The sequence below is a fragment of the Tiliqua scincoides genome, chromosome 1, assembly GCF_035046505.1.
Source record: "Tiliqua scincoides isolate rTilSci1 chromosome 1, rTilSci1.hap2, whole genome shotgun sequence".
Taxonomy (NCBI): Eukaryota; Metazoa; Chordata; class Lepidosauria; order Squamata; family Scincidae; genus Tiliqua; species Tiliqua scincoides.
Genome location: NC_089821.1, coordinates 196,089,182 through 196,109,939, shown reverse-complemented (window position 1 = coordinate 196,109,939; position 20,758 = coordinate 196,089,182). Strand labels below are relative to the sequence as shown.

Below are 20,758 nucleotides of genomic sequence, written 5' to 3'. Positions count from 1 at the left end.
AGATTGGAGTCAGTAATTTTTCAGGGGAGCTTTCAATAAAAGGAGCATCCCAGGCCATTGAGGATTGTTAGGAAACATCAACTGGCCATGTGAATTATTAGCATAACAAAGCAATGGCTAGTCAGTATTTTGGACTACAAATCTGCAATACTACATAGGTCCAAATGGACCAATACTTTGAATCATGCACTGGTACAGCAGTTTCAAAAGGATATTTTAAGATTCCCAGTACTGGTGCACAACTGATATCCTCATGCTGGCATTATGAACCAGACTCCAACACACATGCTGCCGCAGCAGCAGCCAACACCATGATCCATATTGCTCTGGTGGAGCTCAACCATTGCTGCTGAGCCAGGAAGAATTCCCTCCAGCACGCTTGAATCGGCATCTGTTGGTATGCATGGCTTGAAAAAGTTTTTCTAGCACAGAAGTTGACTTTAGTTAATCTTTGCTTTCATTGTTTGGGTCATTGCAATTAAAGTCAATTTAAATAAGAATTTTTTTAAAAAAACTATTACTTTATTAAAAGAAAACTTACTTGGGATGAAAACCCTGAAGGAAAATCAGTTGGCCGTACATAATAACAAAGATTCCAAGACTATTTTAGGCAAGCCCATTCTGATTTTTCCTTTTACAATAAGACTCCCAATCTTTATCACAAATACTGAATATGAAGAATAGCCTGCAGTGCTACATGAGGTGAGGAGGCAGTAAATATTTCAGTTATACCAAGATATCAGGCTTAGAAGGTCATACATGTTTGGCTAAACTGCAGTGTTTGCATCCAGGAGTATGCTACAAAACTCAGATAAGTATTCAGCATTACAATGAAAGTTCATTGTTTTCTCACTTATTGTTACTTCTTTTTATCTACCGTATTTTCCTCATACACTAAATATGAACTGATAACAAAATGCTAAAATGTTCTTCAAACTATGACTACCATCCTCCAGAGTTCATTTCAGTGAGAAAAATGCTCAATTGCTTGCAACACAGCAGTATAACACAATTTTTGCTAGTCTTAAAAAGATCAGCCAGTTTTGGTTCCCTTTTCACAAGGCCATTTCATGTACAAATTGAGTCTCATTATTCAAAAGATTTCCGTTCCCAAGACTCACATGGATGGCAAAAAATGCACTAAAGCAGGGTTTCTCAAACTTTGAGGGAGCTTTACTTCCTCAGTAAGTTCTTGCATGGGAGGGGCTAGGGCAGCAACTCCATCCCCAGGATAGAGTTGCTAAGGGGGGCAAGGGGGGGTGCTTGTGCCTTACTTTGCATGATGCTGGGCTGCAGCAGGCTGCAGGAGGTGCTGAGAGCTCTGTGCAGCCCTGCACAGCATTCCCCGACACTTGGAACCTGCAAAAGAAGCGGGCGCAAATCACTTCCGTTTTACAGGAGGTGCTTTGTGCCCGCTTCTTTTGCAGGTTCCAAGTGTCAGGGAGTGCTGTGCAGGGCTGCACAGGGCTCCCTGCACCTCCTGCAGCCTGCTGCAGCCCAGCATCATGCAGAGTAAGGCACAAGCAACCCCCTCGCCCCCCCTGAGCAACTCTATCCTGGTGCCTCCCTCCCCTTCCCCACCCCTTAAAGGGACAGGGGAAGTGTTAAAGGGACAGGTGAAGTTGAGAACCACTGCACTAAAGCAAATCAATTTTAAAAAAAACAAAGTTCCTTTGCTCCGGTGATTTAAAAACAGCCTTGCTGACCTTTTGAAATGCACACAGAGGCAATCAGTCTTCGCTTCACTAGGAGGTGGCAAACCCTTCACCAGAAGTCAAAGTGAGTGGGAAAGAATGGAGAAGGTGATAATCACTGTCATTAAGTCTTCTTTCACTTGCTCAGGGGGAAGGGAGGAGTGAAGCTGGAGAGAGAATGATGGATTGTCAGCTGGCTACCCTCTCTCACAATAATGAGGCTATTGTTAAAGGACTGTTTTCCTTTAATTTAAAGGGCCCTTCTTATCATGTTGAGATAGAAAAATCCATGGATAATTAGGTTATACCTGTAATCACTTGCATGACTATCTCTCTGCAACAGTAAAAAGCAGTTTTTTAAACTGTGCTGTTAAAGGGATGCATTTCTCCCCTTCTCCAGGGATCAGCACATTCCTTCTCATTTGCAGGGGCCATTCATGTTGAGTTAAATTCATGTGTATAAAAATCTGTGTATAACAAGTTTGGACCTGTACTGCTGATTTTGCAATAGATTCTCCCCTTGCCTCCTGGAGGGCCTGTGCAGGGGGTCCTGCGGATCCAATCCGCAAATAAATGAATCCGCGGATACAGGATCCATGGATACGGGGGGGCCCTCATGTAAGTAAGGGCCCAATCCTATCCAGCTTTCCAGTGCTGATGCAGCAATGTCAACAGAGTGCGTGCTGCATCCTGCAGTGGAAGGGCAGTCATGTAGGCCTCCTCAAGGTAAGGGAACATTTGTTCCCTTACCTCAAGACTGCACAGTAACTACATTGGTGCTGGAAAGTTGGGTAGGATTGGACCCTAAGTAAATGCATTTCAAGTTTCAAAAAAATTAGATCTTTTGTTGCCAAATAGGAGCTAGATTCCTTAATTTTTTTCCTCAGAAGTAATTTCTAAACATAGATGTAGCATTTACATGGGAAATACAAATTCTGCTAATAAAAGAGCCTGGATGGCATAGTGGTTCCAGAGTTGGACCTGGAGGATCCAAGTTCAAAACTCTGCTCAGCCCTGAAACTTACTGGGTGACCTTGGGCCAACCACTGTCTCTCAGTCTCACCTACCTCACAGCGCTGTGGAGAGAGCAAAAAGGAGGGGGAAAACCATGTATACCACCCTGAGATTCTTGGAGGAAGGGGGTATAAAAATGTGAAAAATAAATATTACAGAAGTGATTTTGTAATCTTATGAGGCATAATAAAAGCATAATAATTTTATCTATCTTATAACATTATAAAAACAAAATCTGGCAGGTATAAGAAACAGAAACACAGTTATTCATGATTGCTGTTTTGCAAGAGCAGGAAAATTATGGCAGAAGAGAACAGTACATTCTGTTTCACAATGAGAAGCCCATAGGCAAACTGTAAGGTATGCATGGCCGTTTGATTTATGTACTCCTAAAAGAAAATTAAAATAGCATGATTTAAAGAATATTTACAGTATAATTTTTTTTAAAAATTTTCTTCTGAGAATTTTTAACAATTTAATTTTTAAAACTTAGAATTTTATGTCAGAATTTTAAATGCAAATCACCCAATAAGATTACAATGTTCAAAAAGCAATTTGACAAGATGCATGGGGATATTCACCAATCAGTGGCATAACAAAGGGGGTGCAAGGAGTAGCAAATGCACTGGGCAACAACCTTAGCTTGACACTAGTAGCCAAAATTGTGAAAAACTTGGTATTTTCAAATACCATCATGTTATATGCCATTCAATGTGGAATTTAATGCAGAATGCAATAAAACAAACTGTTTCAAAGCATCTCTATTCTATCAGACGTTATAGCCAAATAACCAGAAAATAAAAAACACAACTGCATTAGGTAACAAAAAGTGGATTTTCTTAACTCAAAACTGATGAATGAGGCTGATTGTTCCAAAAACCAACTAGATGTTGTAATGATACAGCAGGAAACCAATAAGGTGTTTATACAAGTCAGCTCTCATTTCCATGTATTACAATGCAGTTGCCCCTGCTAACTGGGTCAAGAGGCACTTTTTCAAATGGTGCTCCTCTTATTTTTAGCAGGGGGAGAGTAACTGTTCCTCTTCATCCCAGTATAGTGTCTCTAACCAATACAGGATACACTTTTATTTATTTACTTCATTAATTAAATTAGATTTCATCATGGAGGGAGGCTACAAAATCTTCTTTGACCCTGGTAGCAAATGCCTCAGCTACACCACAGGCCAGGGGGAGGTGGCAGAGCAAGTGGGTAGCAAGCTGCTGGGGGGAGGAGTTAGGTATGCCAATGCCAACTATTAGTAGCACCAGTCAAGGAATAAAAACGTAATTATCTTCAGCTGGCAACTGACAATGGATACTCTGGACCCTGCAACTGTCTACCCACCCCCAAATCTGTTGCCAGTTCATTCATATGCTCCACTCCCTGGCAGAGCCTGAGCAATTTCCCCAATCTCTTACCTTTACTTCTGCTGCTTCCTGCTTGTTCTCATACAGTTGCATCTTCAAACACATAGGCCCAGTGCCATAAAAAGAGAGATTAGCACCTGAAGTGGGGGAGGGAAGAGTACCCCTGGCTCCTGTAATTAGCAGACTTAGGCTATAATCCTATGCACTTCCCTGGGAGTAAGTCCCATTGACTACAATGTCATTTACTTTTGAGTAGAAAGGCACAGGATTGGGCTGTTAGGCTGCAATCCTAACCTCACTTTCCTGGGAGTAAGTCCCATTAACCTGGTTAGATCCTATCCAATTTTCCAGCTCTGGTGTAGCCACACTGCAGCCCCAAGGTAATGGAACAAATGTTCCCATACTTTAAGGAGACCTCTGTGACTGCCTCTCCAACACAGCATCCAGCGCATGCCCCACTGGCATGGCTGCACCAGCACTGGAAAACTGAATAGGATTGGGCTCTAAGGGCCCAATCCTATCCAACTTTCCAGCACTGATGCAGCCATGACAATGGGGCATGTGCTGGATCCTACTGTGGGGAGGCAGTCATAGAGACCTCAAATTAAGGGAACATATCCTTCCTTACCTTGGGCTGCACTGCAGCTGCAACAGCACCGGAAAGTTGGATAGGATTGGGTCCTTAATATCTTTAAAAAGTGACACCATTTTTTCATTAAAAATGGCACACATTTTAAAATTTAGTTGTTTAACCAAGTACAGTGATGCCTCGCAAGACGAATGCCTCGTGCAATGAAAAACTCACAAGACGAAAGCGTTTTTGCGATTTTTTGGGTGACTCGCAAGATGAATTTTTCTATGGCCGTGCTTCGCAAGATGAATTTTTTTGCATTTTTTTTGTTTTGGTTTGTTTTAAATCGCACAACCATTAATACCCAAGTCATGTTTAAAAAGTAGAAGTTTTGTGCTTGAAATTTTTGAAATCCTCTGTACAGTATGTATGCCTTTAAAGAGCACTTAATAAACACTTTGTAAACCAAATTTGACTTTGTTCTGACTTTTTTTGCCCATAGGAACGCATTAATTAAATTTCAATGCATTCCTATGGGAAACTGCACTTCGCAAGACGAAATTTTCGCAATACGAAACGACTCAATACGAAACGCAATACGATTTCGTCTTGCGAGGCATCACTGTACTTAGAGTAAGAACATAAGAAGAGCCCTGCTGGATCAGGCCAAAGGCCCATCTAATCCAGCTTCCTGTATCTCACAGTGCCCACCAAATGCCCCAGGGAGTACACAAGACAACAAACACATGCCCTCCCCTGCATCGTGGATGTCCCCTGGTTCTGGTGTTATGTGAGAGGGAAAAGAGCTTCTCTCTATTCACTCTGCCCATCCCCTGCATGATTTTGGATGTCTCAATCATGTCCCCCCTCAGGCGTCTCTTTTCTAGACTGTAGAGGCCCAAACGCTGTGGCCTTTCCTCACAGGGAAGGTGCCCCAGCCCAGTAATCATTTTGGTTGCTCTTTTTTGCACCTTTTCCATCTCCACTATATCCTTTTTGATATGTGGCGACCAGAACTGTACGCAACACTCCAGGTGTGGCCTTACCATAGATTTGTACAATGGCATTACAAATACACTGCTCAAAACAATAAAGGGAACACTTAAACAACACATCCGAGATCTGAAGAACGAAATATGCCTATTAAATACTTTGTTCCTGACATAGTTGAATGTGCTGACAACAAAATCACACAACAATCATCAATGGAAATCACATTTATCAACCCATGGAGGTCTGGGTTTGGTGTCATACTCAAAATTGAAGTGGAAAAACACACTACAGGCTGATCCAACTTCGATGTAATGTCCATAAAGCAAGTCAAAATGAGGCTCAGTAGTGTGTGTGGCCTCCACGTGCCTGTATGACCTCCCTACAACGCCTGGGCATGCTCCTGATGAAGTGGCGGATAGTCTCCTGAGGGATCGCCTCCCAGACATGGACTAAAGCATCCGCCAACTCCTGGACAGTTTTTGGTGCAACGTGGCGTTGGTGGATGGAGCAAGACATGATGTCCCAGATGTGCTCAATTGGATTCAGGTCTGGGGAACGGGCGGGCCAGTCCATAGCATCAATGCCTTCATCTTGCAGGAACTGCTGACACACTCCAGCCACATGAGGTCTAGCATTGTCCTGCATTAGGAGGAACCCAGGGCCAACCGCGCCAGCATATGGTCTCACAAGGGGTCTGAGGATCTCATCTCGGTACCTAATGGCAGTCAGGCTACCTCTGGCGAGCACATGGAGGGCTGTGTGGCCCCCCAAAGAAATGCCACCCCACACCATTACTGACCCACTGCCAAACCGGTCATGCTGGAGGATGTTGCAGGCAGCAGAATGTTCTCCCTGCCGTCTCCAGACTCTGTCACGTGTGCTCAGTGTGAACCTGCTTTCATCTGTGAAGAGCACAGGGCGCCAGTGGCGAGGTTGCCAATCTTGGTGTTCTCTGGCAAATGCCAAATGTCCTGCACGGTGTCGGGCTGTCAGCACAACCCCCACCTGTGGACGTCGGGCCCTCATATCACCCTCATGGAGTCTGTTTCTGATCGTTTGAGCAGACACATACACATTTGTGGCCTGCTGGAGGTCATTTTGCAGGGCTCTGGCAGTGCTCCTCCTGTTCCTCCTGGCACGAAGGCAGAGGTAGCGGTCCTGATGCTGGGTTGTTGCCCTCCTACGGCCTCCTCCACGTCTCCTGGTGTACTGGCCTGTCTCCTGGTAGCACCTCCTTGCTCTGGACACTACACTGACAGACACAGCAAACCTTCTTGCCACAGCTCGCATTGATGTGCCATCCTGGATGAGCTGCACTACCTGAGCCACTTGTGTGGGTTGCAGACTCTGCCTCATGCTGCCACTAGAGTGACAGCACCGCCAGCATTCAAAGGTCACCCAAACATCGGCCAGAAAGCATAGGGACTGCGAAGTGGTCTGTGGTCACCACCTGCAGAACCATTCCTTTATTGGGGGTGTCTTGTTACTTGTCTATGATTTCCACCTGTTGTCTACTCCATTTGTGCAACAGCATGTGAACTTGATTGTCAATCGGTGTGGCTTCCTAGGTGGACAGTTTGATTTCACAGAAGTGTGATTGACTTGGAGTGACATTGTGTTGTTTAAGTGTTCCCTTTATTGTTTTGAGCAGTGTACATTTGGTATTCCAATTTTTATAGGAATTGTTTTTTCCTTTTCCTATTTTGTTGTTGGGGAAATAATCTTTTAAAGATTATTTCATTTATTGCAGTGATATCCAATGTGTGTTTAGAGCAGTTCCAATACATATGATCAGTTCACTGCCTATAAATGACTCACAATGCAATGAAAGCTGAAACCCACCACTTTTTCCCCAGACTGAGAATGTGGGCAGGACTTAACATATCTGGTCTTGAACTGCCTCCACACTGGATGCAAATTCAGGCAACTAACCACGACTCATCAAGTGCAAAAAAATAGATTTTAAAAAATAAATTCAGGAGAAAAGAGAGCAAGATTTGACTATCTGGATATCAAATTACCACTCTACCCTGCCCTTTAACATCTGCACACCTGTTATCTTTGCACCTGGGGCAAATGCCCTACTCATTCCACCCTAGTTATGTTTCTGCATAGGCCAGGCAGCTGGATAGAATTAAGTGGGAGGCAAAGGAGGTAAAGGGGAAGGCACTCCTGGATAAAAATTATTGATTACAGGAGACAAAATATTTATGCTATGCAGCATTCCTTTCAATAGTTGTTGGAATATATTAACTAGAAAACTAAGCATTTTATGGCTGGTGCTACATTAAAACCAATAGGGATTTTCACTCATTATGCACAAATAAATAAGCAGATGTCTGCACTGAAACAGTTGCTAAGGGCCCAATCCTATCCAACTTTCCAGCACCAATGCAGCCATGCAAATGGATCATGAGCTGCGTTCTAAGGTGAGAGGACAGTCATGGAGGCCTTCTCAAGGTAAGGAAACATTTGTTCCCTTATCTCACGGTTGCATTGCAGTATAGTTGGATAGGACTGGGTCCTAAGAAAGCTTTAATGTAATTTTTAGCAGCATACAATATTTCCAAAATCATCACTGCTGCCTCATCCTTTGAAGTTTTCAAATATATGTAAATTCAGTCAGAACTCATACATCAACATGTCACGCTCTTTCAATGATGTAACTATATCTTCCAATGAGAAGATATGTATGATATCTCAAACTGCAAAAGAATGGTGAAATTGTTCTTTAACAAATCTTCATCACATAATGAGATCCAGCCTACTTCAATATTAAAAACTAACATGGAAGTTGGCCAGGGTTGGGAACTCAAGTCAGTGACTCAGACTCAAGTTGCAAAAATGTGATTTGGGGTGACATGTGAGTTGCGTGGGCGGAAGACTCTGAAAAAGACTGGAGTCAGGACCCCCCTGACTCAGCATTCATCCCCACACACGCTGACTCGAGTCTGCCTGGGTGTGCTTGCTTACTGTTTTCACAGTGTGGAAAATTTCACAGGGCAAGCATTCCGACAGGTGAGCAGCGGGAAAGTTCCAGCTGGGAGGCAGAAAAGGGGGCGGGACTGGGCTCTCTTTTCCCATCTCTGATAGGAAGGAAGGGATAATATTTGGACAAAGGATGGGCATTTTGACATTTTCATTGGCTGAGGGTAAGCTGGAGCTGGGGGTGGTGGTTCTTGCTTACAATTGGCTGCAGAAGCCCAGGGACGGGGGGGGGGGGAGGGAGTTCATAGCACGGAAAGGGAGGAGGAACTCCCATTGAATGACCGGCTAAAGTGAGATTATTTCTGAGTAGGGCTGCCAAGGATCAAGTCACCCTGAGAAGCCTCCCAGCTGCTGTGTGTGACCCTCCTCCCTTTTGCAGTCTCTCTTGCAGTTCCTCCCACCCCTCCTGTCCTGTTTACACATGGGCAGGACAGCAGAGGAAGAGAGTAAAGAGAACTCCGACACACACACACCCCTGGCAGCAGCCCCATTTTTTCCACAGCAGGCTTTACAAAGGGGAGGGGGTAACTCGAGTCCAGTAGAGTCACTAAAGAGACTTGGAAAGTGGCCCCGTTATGACTCTTTTTTGAGTCGAATCACAGGGGCAGTGACTTTGCGACTCAAGTCAAACAACACTGGGTTTTCCCATCCCTGAAGTTGAAGCCCAATCCCTGAACTATTAACTTAATAGCTTACCAATGTGATACTTCAAAATTAGTAGGCATATTAAACTTTATATTAGTAAGACTTGCCTCTTTGAATTGCAAGAAAATCAAGAGTATAACTCACTAAGTACTGATAGGCAATCCTGTTTTTAGCAAAAATTGCATGTTAAGTGCTTGATGACTTGTTCTTCAAGATTGTATTTTAAAGACATATATATATATATATATATATATATATATATATATATATATATATATATATATATATATATATATATATATATATTATTTATTTATCTGGATGTACCAAAAAATATAAGTTTAACAATTTAGCTGCATCCTCATCTTGTGTAATAAGCAGAGGTGGGAGAAAACTTTTTTGGCACAAATTTCAGTGTTTTCTAAAAGGCAGAAGTGCAGAAAGTGTTATGTACAGCTTGAGTCTCATTATTCGTGAGTGTTCCTTCCCAGAACTCAATGGATGGTCAAAAATGCAATAACCAAATCACTTTTCTTTTTATAGATCTAATTCCTCTTCCATTCTTTTCTCCAATACTAATGGTTTGTCTATTTTTGTTGTTTATTTTTGACTGCTTTATGTTTTTATTGCAAACTACTTTGTGAAGATTTTTTGGGAAACGATATATACATTTATTAAATAATAAAAATATTTTATCCAGTATGACAGTAAATATAAATGGTGGAAAATTTAACATTTGAAATATCTCAAGGTAATTTCAAGCTACAATAGCAACTTTGAATGCACAATTAGAATTTCATTATTTCATCAAAGCATGTGCTATAAATACTGATGGTTAAAAACTAAAATCCAGTTGAATTATCCAGAGAGCCAAAGCTACTGAAAGTTTTGCTGCTGAAATATGTCCAGGCTCCATAATACTGTTTAGACATCTATAAAAGCAACAAAGATTTTGTGGTCTTTGAACTATGATTAAACCTTATTGTGTGATTATTCAAAGGTCATAGATATGACTTATCATAATGTATAGTTACTGTAGTAACTTTAAGTCAAAGTTTTAAAGTAATGTTTTTACAAGCTTTAACTCCATACACTTATTGGAACATTTTTATGCCTTCATTTAAAAAATGTTCTCTCTCCATCTTAGCTCCATAGCCAACATTTTAGTTTTAACCATTTTTTTTTTAAACAAAAAGTGACAGGGAACTTAGTTTCCAGAGCAGACCTCTTTCCTATTACCTAGAAATTTTGCTCCTTGAATCTCCTTGGAGATTCTAGTTTCCAGAGCAGCCCATTACTTAGAAAACCAGCTGATCAGGTTGACTGTACCTTTCCTTAATTCATTCGATAGTGCTTCTGTGAGTAAAGTATTCACAGTGGCAAATGTGGACGATCACAGCATGACTAGGCAACAACTGTAGAGTGAACTGAGTCCAGTTCTTGTACCATGAGATCTGCCCTACCCCATTCTTAATTCACTATGATAGCAGCTACTGGTTCCTTGAGTACCAACAGATGAAGAAAGCAGACTACCAGGTCTAGATCTTGTACCAAAAGACCCATTCTTTCCCCACATATTCTGCAGTCGCTCCACCTAAATGGCAATGTTAACCCAGCAGTGCAGCATGCACTGGACACAAGTAGGCTCAAAAATATCTTACTGGTATAGACTTCACTAGTCTACTATTAAATTTTGGTTTAATGCAAATGCCCAGCTATCTGTTTAGCTATATAACCCACTTTAAAGATTACAGACTGTCAGATAAGGTATTTGAAAAAATAGTAAATTTTCTTTCAAGTATTGCTTCTTATCAAACCACAGTTATTTCAGACAGTAATTTCTTGCTTCAAACTTTTTATTAGCATTCTTTGGGCACAATCCTAGAAATGATTTGGGCTGGTACAAGTCCTTTGCATCGGCCTAGGAAGGTCACAAGTGTGCCGTAAGGCACATTTGTGCCTCCTTGAGGGGAAGCCAGGCAGGCGCTCTGAGAAGTGCCAGCCTGTGGAGGCTGACGCAAGCCTCCACATCGGCTTCCTCTCAGAGGCTTGCGTCAGCCCGCCTGGGCCGACACAAGTCGCAAAGGTAGGCAGGAAGGAGGCGGGAGGGAGGTGTTCTTGGGCGGGGGAGGGTGGGTGGTAGGTGGCCCTGGGGACGGGCAGGTGGGGAGAGGGACACGAGGCTAGGATCCGGCAGTTATGCTGAATCCCAACCCCCATTCCCAGGGAGAATGGAGCAGCTTCAAGCCACTCCGCTCTCCTCGGACTTGTGCCACCTCCAGAGGTGTCACAAGTCCAAGGAGACCCATAAGGGCCAGTGGACCTTACCCAGGGGTAAGAGGAAAAGTTTCCCCTTGCCTCTGGCTAAGCCGCTTCTGGCCACTATCCTTATGGAGCAACTGTTACCCTGCACATCCCTGATCTTGTCTGATCTTGGAAGCTAAGCAGGGTCAGGCCTGGTTAGTACTTGGATGGGAGACCACTTGGGAATACCAGGTGCTGTAGGCTTATACCATAGTCTTTCGAGACTGAAGGTTGCCAACCAACCTGCGCTGGATACAGTGCAAGCTTCTTGGCTTGCCTGTTCCAGTGCAGGATAGGATTGCACCCTAAGTTCACTTGAGGGAATTATATAAAGCTTAGCAGAAATGAAAGAGGGTTTAAAAAAAATAGTGTTTAAAATGGAAGTACTAGTACTGTTTATTATCATAATATATGAGCCACAATTTGGATAAGCCTCTGCACGTGCATGAATTGGCCAGTTTCCTTCTTGCTAAAGCTTCTCATGCTTCATTAGATCCACTCTGGAGGGCACCCCAGCCTTTGGAGGATACGGGGTTGCTACTGGAAGCCCTCATACACCCAAACACCACAGGCAGGACTTTGGATCCCAGCCATTTATTCCAGTATTGTTGAATGTCATAAAAGAACAAGTACAGTACTTGAGGCTCAATTATTAGACTTTTCAGGATACTCAGCACGCTTTGACAGCTCTGTAAGCTTTTACAGCTTTCATAAGAAGTACATCTCTAGCCAAATCAGAACTATCCAAAGATTATGGCTTATTAATTAATTTATCCTCTTCAGGGAGCAAAAATAATGGGGATTAGGGGAAGTTCATGCTCAATGGCAACCAGTGTCAACGTTTGCAGTCATCATAATTAATTATAATAGGAAGACATACTAATTGGATTAAGTGCTACACATACTTATTCTCTTTTTAGTTTCTTTCTACATCCAATTTTCTATTTCTCAAAACAAATTTTGAGAGAAGTGAGGTCAAATTGGTTGAACTAGACGTATTCCTCCATTTTCCTCAAAGTACAGTGCAAAGCACAAACTTTTGACAGGCATTCAGGTGAACATAGAAAAATAATGTCTACATTTGCAACTCAAAACTGAGGGGCAAACTTTAAAAGATACTATGGAGTAATTTATTGAAACAGTCTTTGAAACAGACTTATGGAAACATAATTTGTGTTTTTCTATCATGGGCACATAAAAATACTCTTACAAAACATACATATCCATTTACGCTTAGGTCACCAATATCCTTAACAGGCATGTAAACATTCAAAAGAATCTCCTGAATGGAAACAGTATTAACAGCATTTTAAAATTTAATTCAACTAACAAAATCTCAGTCTTTTAACTCATCAACCAATGAACCCTAAAATGTACACAAACATATACTCAAATTATATAAAATGTTTAAATTGCATTTTCTCCAATAAGACTTGTTTTAGGAATCCAAAGATAAACTATTAATGTCAGAATAAAGCTCTATAGGACACCAAGACAAAAAAGTGCCCCATTGAAACCAAGTCTGATTTTCAAAACAAAACAAAAGCTATCTTTACCAACTCCATCACAACGCAGTACTTTTGCTACTTGATTAAATTAATTTCCAGAGAAATAATCATGTTATTAGCAAGTTTGTGTCACCTTGAAGCAACAGACACTTGCTTCAAATTTTATTCCCTTCAAGAAGAGGTTCTGAAAATAGGCCACTTACAGCCCTATCCTATCCAACTTTTCACCAGCAGAGCAGCCATCACAGCAGGGAGAGCACTGCATCCTGTGGAGGCCTCCATGACTGCCCCCACCACGTTTGTTCCCTTACTTTGGGGCTGCACTGCAGCTGCACTCTTTGCTGGGAAGTTGGATAGGATTGGGCCCTTAAAATTACAATCCTAAACACCTTATTAGGGACACCTCCACATGGAGTGTTTAGTCTGAAATTGTCACATTTTCCTCACTCTTTGCACTGCACTTGTGCTATATCACAATTTATTATGCTATATTGCATTTATTCATGTGTTTTTCATATTAATACAAGTGACAATTTAAGCATGAAGAAAATACAGGTGGACAGCTATCAGTGATTATGTCATTCTCACAAGTAAAGAATGTGCAGACGAAGTATGACAATCCTGGATAAGCATCATGTCTGAAAGTGCCCTAGAAATAAAACCTACTGCTCAAAAGGAAAGTGGAGCCTCCTCTGATGTAGTTTCACACATAGTCATCAAACAAATGACCAGACTCTCTCTACTGGATTTGTTTTCCTTCAGCATACCAGGGTTTCCTGAAAGTCATGGTCCTCAGCAGGGCGCTTTCTACAGTTGCTAAAATTTGTTTTGATACAATGGAGAACTACCCCCCAATGCTGCTATTAATTTAAACAAGATTTGTTATAGCTGACCATTCTTTTTCAGTTACTATCCAAAAGAAACATACAATGTTTATTACAATAGGGGGCAAATTTAAAAGGTGCATGTATTCAGATTGCAATGTTATAGCACCAGGATCTTCTGAAGACTACAGTGCTAACTCATAACAGCTGTTCACGAACAAGGACAATTTCATACACAGGTAATTTTGGAGCAGCGATTATGTGTTTGGGCATTTTTAGCTCACATTTATTTAAATTACATTAAATCTGTGCAGAACGCTTTGTTCATAATTAGTATACCACAATACACAGTGTTGGGGATAAATGCATGTTTTATTAGTATAAATCTATAATAATTAAAATGCATGTGATGACTTTAAAGTCTCTCTCTTCTAATCTGCAGTACTGACCCATAGTGATCCTGTGCTTAAATCAGCAAAACGAAAAAAATTCAAGGGGAAAAATAACCTAATATTTGTCACTGACATTTTTATTTAAAACTTTCAATAGAATTTCAAAATTGTATAATATACTATAAATAGAAGATGGCCTGCTGAAGTTACATTTTCATTACATAATCATTGGACAGCCTAGGACAAATTGCTTTTTCAGTTTTAATTCCCATATCTGTAAAACAAAAACAGCAGAACCTTGCCTTACAGAGAGAGTTATTACAAAGATAAGTGCATAGCAATCTGTCCAGTCGTATACATACTTACTTGAAACTTAATGCCGCTGTATTTAGTGGGACTTACATGGGAGTAAGTATGCATTTCAGCCTCAGAAAATTAGAAGTGCTATATATCAGTGGCATCACTAGGAGGGGCTGGCTGCACCAGGTGACGCACGGGGGGGTGGCGGCACCACTACAGGCCAAAATTTTTTAAATCTTGGTATTTTCAAAAAATACCATCATGTTACATATAATTTGATGTGTAATTTCATGAAGAACAAAATGAAACAAACAGGGTTGAAATATCTCTATTTTTTTCAAAAAGTTATAGCCAAAAAACTAAAGGCATTACCATGCCCACCACATGGGAGGAGGTACATCATGGGGATGATGCGCTGGCCGGGTGCTACAAACCCTAGTGAGGCCAAAGTGACAAAATTAACTGCATAGCTAGAGATACCCTGTAGTACAGTAATCTTTGATTCTAAGTAAACTTTAATCTAAGATTTGATTCCTGTCCCAGATATTGTTCTGCTCATTTAGATCAGGGGTGCCCAAACCCCGGCCCTGGGGCCACTTGCGGCCCTAGAGGACTCCCAATCCGGCCCTCAGGGAGCCCCCCGTCTCCAATGAGCCTCTGGCCCTCCAGAGACCTGCTGGAACCCACGCTGGTCTGATGCAACTGCTCTCAGCATGATGGCCAACTGTTCAACCTCTCACGTGAGCTGTGGGACGAAGGCTCCCTCCCCTGCTTGCTGTTTCACATCCGTGATGCTGCAGCAGCAGCAAAGGAAAGACTGGCCTTGCTTTGTGCAACACCTTTTATATGCCTTGAGCTATTGCAAGACCTTCATTCATTCATATAAGTTCCATCTAAAATATTCATTTATGTATATTCAAATTTGAAATGTAAATTATTTTCCTGGCCCCTGACACAGTGTCAGAGAGATAAAGTGGCCCTCCTGCCAAAAAGTTTGAACACCCCTGATCTAGAAAATTAATCCATGCCTTTCTTAAGTTTAAGTCAGTTTGCTTAGGGGGAAAGGATTAGTAGCTAGATGCACAAATTCTAGCATTAATTAGGCACTGGGAGGGGGGGAAAGAGGTTGAATACACTCTGAAGTGCAGGTGAAGTCGATGCATATCCTCCTCCACATCTAGTGGGACTAGTCAACACACATGAGTCAACCTGCTGCTACAATACACATTAGTTTACACAACTGTTTTCTGAAAGAGGAAAAACAAAAAAAATCCCAAATATCAAGATGGTGTTCAAAAAAGCAAGGATATCAAGGACACTCCATCAAATTTCCATGGGTACCTAAGAGTGTGGCAAAGCAAAGCAGAAAATCTGCAAAACTAAAGAGGACAGGTTTGCACATCTCTACCAATAACCTAGTACGTTCTCTTCCCCATAACTTTTGCCCACTAGCACTATACCATTTCAGGAGCTCAGTATTCACTTTTTATCCCTTAAGATGCATACTAAACACAAGACATCCCTCCATCCAGTCTAGGCTTCCTCTCATATAGAATAGAACAGAAAACCAAGGACATACATACAAGGAGATTGCCAGATAAGCGGGCACCATTCAGTGCCTTATATAAGAACTGAGAAAGCCTAGGTCAGATCAAGGTCTAACTATTCCTGTATTCTGTTTCCAACAGCATCCAGTCCAATGCCCCTGGAAGTTCAGAAACACAGCATGATAGTAATGGCTATGCCTGCTTTGCCCCCAATACTGGGTACACAGGGATGTACTATCCCCATTCCACTTATATACAGAGATACAAGATCTGATAGCTAAGATTTTTCATAGCTTTTTATAAGACTTTTCTGGGTATAGTCTCTTTCACAGCTATCCAAGACCATCATATGGTTATGAATTATTCATTATACAAAAAAGGGTTTTCTTCTGCCTTTCCAGAAGCTAACATTTCTTTCCACAACTGAAGCTTATACAATTCAGTACACATAGAAGAACACCAAGCCACCATCTTAAGAACACAAGGCAAACTCTCAAGGAACCATCTAGTCCAGCAACCTGTTTCCAACAGTGGCCAATTAAATGCCTTTGGGAAGCCCACAGACAAAAGAAGAAGATACCATCAGAGATCCCTTACAATTGGTATTCAGAGGCACACAGTCTCTGAACCTGGAAAGAGGCAATTAAATGGCAATTAAGATAATAAGGGCAAACAAAACAACAACAATCCATGCACATTCATTTTTATTACAGGCTCAAGTGACCAGAATGTAACTTCTAAGATTTAAGCAAATAAGTCTCACTCTACCCTGCAAGTGCCAGTCCGTGGATGACAGTACCCACGCACTGAACGTTTTGTGTTCACAGACTGTGGAGGAATGACAAGTCACAGCCAGTAACATGGCTGGCTGGCTACTGACAACTTAAACTTTTTTTTAAAGACCCTGCAAGCTGGAGGCAGAAAACCAGGATGATGAGCAGAGGTAATGCTAAGGCCTGATTTCATAACAGAAAAGGAGACAGAAGTAGACGGGGTTGCCTGGTTTTCATCAAATTATAAATTATCCAAAAATGAGATTTTCTAAGGAGTAGAAACATTGGGAGGTAAGCAAGTTCAGGGGGGGGGATTAATGTGGGCAAAATTGAATGCTTGGGATAAACTGAACAGGAATTATTGGGAGTGTTTGTAATTCAAGTCTTGTTTTAGATCTTTTGCCTTGAATAAGTCACTTTTCTCTAAGCCTTACTAGCTTACCTTCTGTAAAATGCATATTATGTTGCAGCAGCAAATGTTAGGGTAAAGGAGTGTTTGGGCTTAGACTTCAGTTTGGAGACTTACATAATTCAGCAGTAGGAGTGGCATCAGGGGGTGGTCAAGTTAGAGGTGGGAGATTGGTCAAGTTTGGCACTGGGTGAGGGTCTACATCCATCACTCACATAACTGAACTCTCTGACCAGTGGCAGATGTGGACCTGAGGGTCCACACACATCACTCACCTGACTGAACCCTGAAGGATCAGTGGCAGTGCCTAGTGCACTGTCAGAAGTGGGAAAGAAATGCCAGGGAGGCACAGTAAACTGCTTTGTCCCAAGGCTCCCAGCAACTTACTATCGATGCTGTTCATCTACCCCCATATAATCCAACATGCCATTTCAAACACTAGTCAGCCAGACGACCCTGTGAAATCTAACTGGGAAAATTGAAAGGCGTGAGGGTAATTGTTCCTTTATTTGCCTCAACATCTGCTGTTCAGTAGTATGAGAACATGGGGACTCCATTAGTCAATGAGGGTGACAGAAGGACACACAGGAGGGGCTTTAGGTGGGTGAAACCGAGGAAAGGAGTGGTGGGAATGACTTGCCAGGATTCATGAAGCACTGCCACCTCAAGGAGATGCCACAGGTCAGTGACAGAGCAGGTGCTTGCAAAAGTGTCCCCCTCCCAGGTCAGCTCCCCATTCTCCAGCTAAAAGGATGAGGTGCAGAGTGATGGAGACCTTGCTGAGTTGCTGCCTGCTAGCCGATTCTGGGTAAGAGGAGCTGGCTCAGTGCAAAGCACATGAATGCTCATTTCCGTGTGCTGCTCTCTTTCTGCGCCCCTTCACAAGCCTGTCAGCCGCTGCTCAGTCTCGAGATCGACTGCACTGTCGGACAGCGACACAGCCTACGCGCCACACACATGCGCCACAGCAGAAAGGTGGCTCGAGGAGGCACTGCCTGCCTGCCGCCCTTCCCACCTCACCTGTCCTGAACATGAGCTGCTTGTCCGCGGGGTCGCCGAATTTCTTGAGCATGGACTTGAAGAGAATCCCGCACGAGTTCTGGATGCCGAAGACAGCCCCGTTGCACCACATGGAGGCCAGCATGACCACCCACCCCCAGCCGCCCTCGGGAGGCTTGGGCACCTCTGGCCTCTCCGCCGCCGCCACCTCCTGCTGCTGCTCTTCCTCCTTCTCAGGGGGACTCCCTGGCACCGTCGCCAGAAGGGGGGGCTCCCCGGCTCCCTCCGCCACGGCCAAGGACTCCTCCTGCAGGCACGCCTCACCATTCTCCTGCGGCGGCTTCGCCTCTCCCCCCGCCACTTCGGCGTGGTCTCCGGGGGCAGGTAGCGGGGAGGCGGAGGGGAGCGCGCCCCCCGGCCCCAGTCCCAGCTCCTCACTGACGGGAGACATGCCCGGCCGCCGCTGTCGCTGCGCGCGCCTTCTCCCCCAGCGCCGTCGCCCGCTCACTCTCGTCTAGCTCAGCCGAGGCAGCGCCGCCACCATCGCCTTGGTCACCCGCAGCTGTGGGAAAGAAGAACTTCGGGAGGAGGGAGACTTGTGCGCGGCCCCAGCGCCTTGCCTGCCGTCCGTCTGTCCACCCACCGGCCCCTCAGGCTGGCCAGTCCGTCCGGCCGCCTCCAGGCTATTTTAAAGGTGCACCCTCCACTCCCCCTCCGAGGGGCGGGGCCCACCAGAATGGCGCCGCCCCCTTCGGCCCGCTCCCCTCCTGCGAGGTCGCCACTGGCTGACTAACGCGCTGAGGAACGCCCCCTTGCACGAGGAGGAGGAGGTGAGCAGGTGGGGGAGGCGCGTGCCGGGGGACGGCAGCGAGGAATCTGACTGGCGAAGGCGCGCAGGGACGGGGCGAGGGCAGGCACACGTCTCTCTCTGCGCGCGCGCCGCCAGCCTCGCAAACCGTTAATGACCACCCAAGGAGGGCGGTTGGGGGGGCGGCGGTGGTGGCAGCAGCAGCAGCAGCAGCGAGTGAAGCTGCTTCGTTCCTTCACGCCTCCCTCTCAGGCTGCGCCCCCTCCCCCCTTGCGAGGGCTCCTATTTGAAATCACTGCAACCAACCGCTCCCGCTGGCTAGGCGGCGACATGGGGCGTGTCTTCCCGTGCTGTCAGTCGCCTCCCCAAGTTCGTGGCAGGCTTTCCTGGCGGGGAGACCCAAAGGTCTGGCCAGAGGGCGGGGCGGTGGCGGGAGAGACCCTCCCCCAGAGCTGGGGGGGCGCAATGGCTCACGGGCTGGGCAGGGCTTGCCGCCTCAGAGCCGCCTGCAGCACGTCTGGGGGGGGGATCTCAGTCCCTGGCTGGAAGCGAGGAGGGGGACCTCCCAGTGAATGGAGGCAGACAGCGCTTGAAGCAGCCCTTAGTGACAGATTTCCGAGGCAGCAAAGTCACCACATCAACCTCCCAGCTGCAAGCACACAAGGCCAGCCCTGTGGCACCCTCTAAGACTGGTCCTGTGCAATGAGTTTTCAGGACCAAGCCTATGCATGTCTACTCAGAAGTAAGTCCCAGTATAGTCTATGAGGCTTACTCCCAGGAAACTGTGGATAGAATTGCAGTACACTGCAATGGACATGTACAGAAACCAATGCCACAATACATCTTTTGAGATACCACAAATATCTTTTTGTATGTACTGGTGTCAGCTATGATTTTGTTTTTTAAAAAAGGTATTTCATGAGGAAAATTGCAGTCCAAACCAGGAGAGTCCTAGTAAGTATATCAGGGCCAAACCCTATCCAGCTTTCCAGAGCTGGTGCAGCTGTGCCAGTGGGGAATAATCACAGAGGCCTCCTCTAGATAAGGGATGTTTGTTTCCCTTACCTGGCACCAGCGCTGGAAAGTTGGATAGGGTTGGGCCCTCAGTCCACGCAACAGAGCTACACAAAAGATAGTGGTAAGGTAGATTCCCACATTCTGGTATGTTACCAGTCAGGTATGCCGCACACACAAGAAACAACCACAGGGATGGTTTTTGGAAGCATGATTATTACTGCACTGTGGTAGAAGAACATTGCCTACTAAATACATATCTGAGGGCCATTTCACACATTATATGGCAGCAGAACTGGGTTTCCCAGCCATGCATCTTAGCTCCCTAACATTGCAAGATGGTGTACTGGTTCTGAATCGGTTGGACTCAGCGTTGAACTTAGACCTGGAAAATCCTGATTGAAAGCCGAGCTCAGCCAAGAAGCTTGGACCAGTCTATCCGCTTCATCTACCTCACAGGCTTGTTGCAAGAACAAAAGGAGAGATATGTATGCCACTTTGAGCTCCTTGGAGAATGGTATAAAAATATGTGAAATCAATATTTGCATGATATATATTGGTAACATTTGCATGAACGTGTTAATAATCTGTGGTATATACCTTAA

At 44.1% G+C, this 20,758-nt stretch overlaps 1 protein-coding gene across 1 annotated transcript in view; it reads right to left on the bottom strand.

Annotated features, from left to right (window-relative positions):
• SLC16A10 (solute carrier family 16 member 10) overlaps window positions 1-18,975 on the bottom strand; it is a 53,799-nt gene extending 34,824 nt beyond the window's left edge. Inside the window, exon 1 of the mRNA XM_066610780.1 lies at window positions 18,353-18,975. Within this exon, the coding sequence (XP_066466877.1) occupies window positions 18,353-18,782 (430 nt within the window). The 5' untranslated portion in view covers window positions 18,783-18,975. The remainder of the gene's footprint in view (window positions 1-18,352) is intronic.
• Between the last annotated feature and the right edge of the window lie 1,783 nt (window positions 18,976-20,758).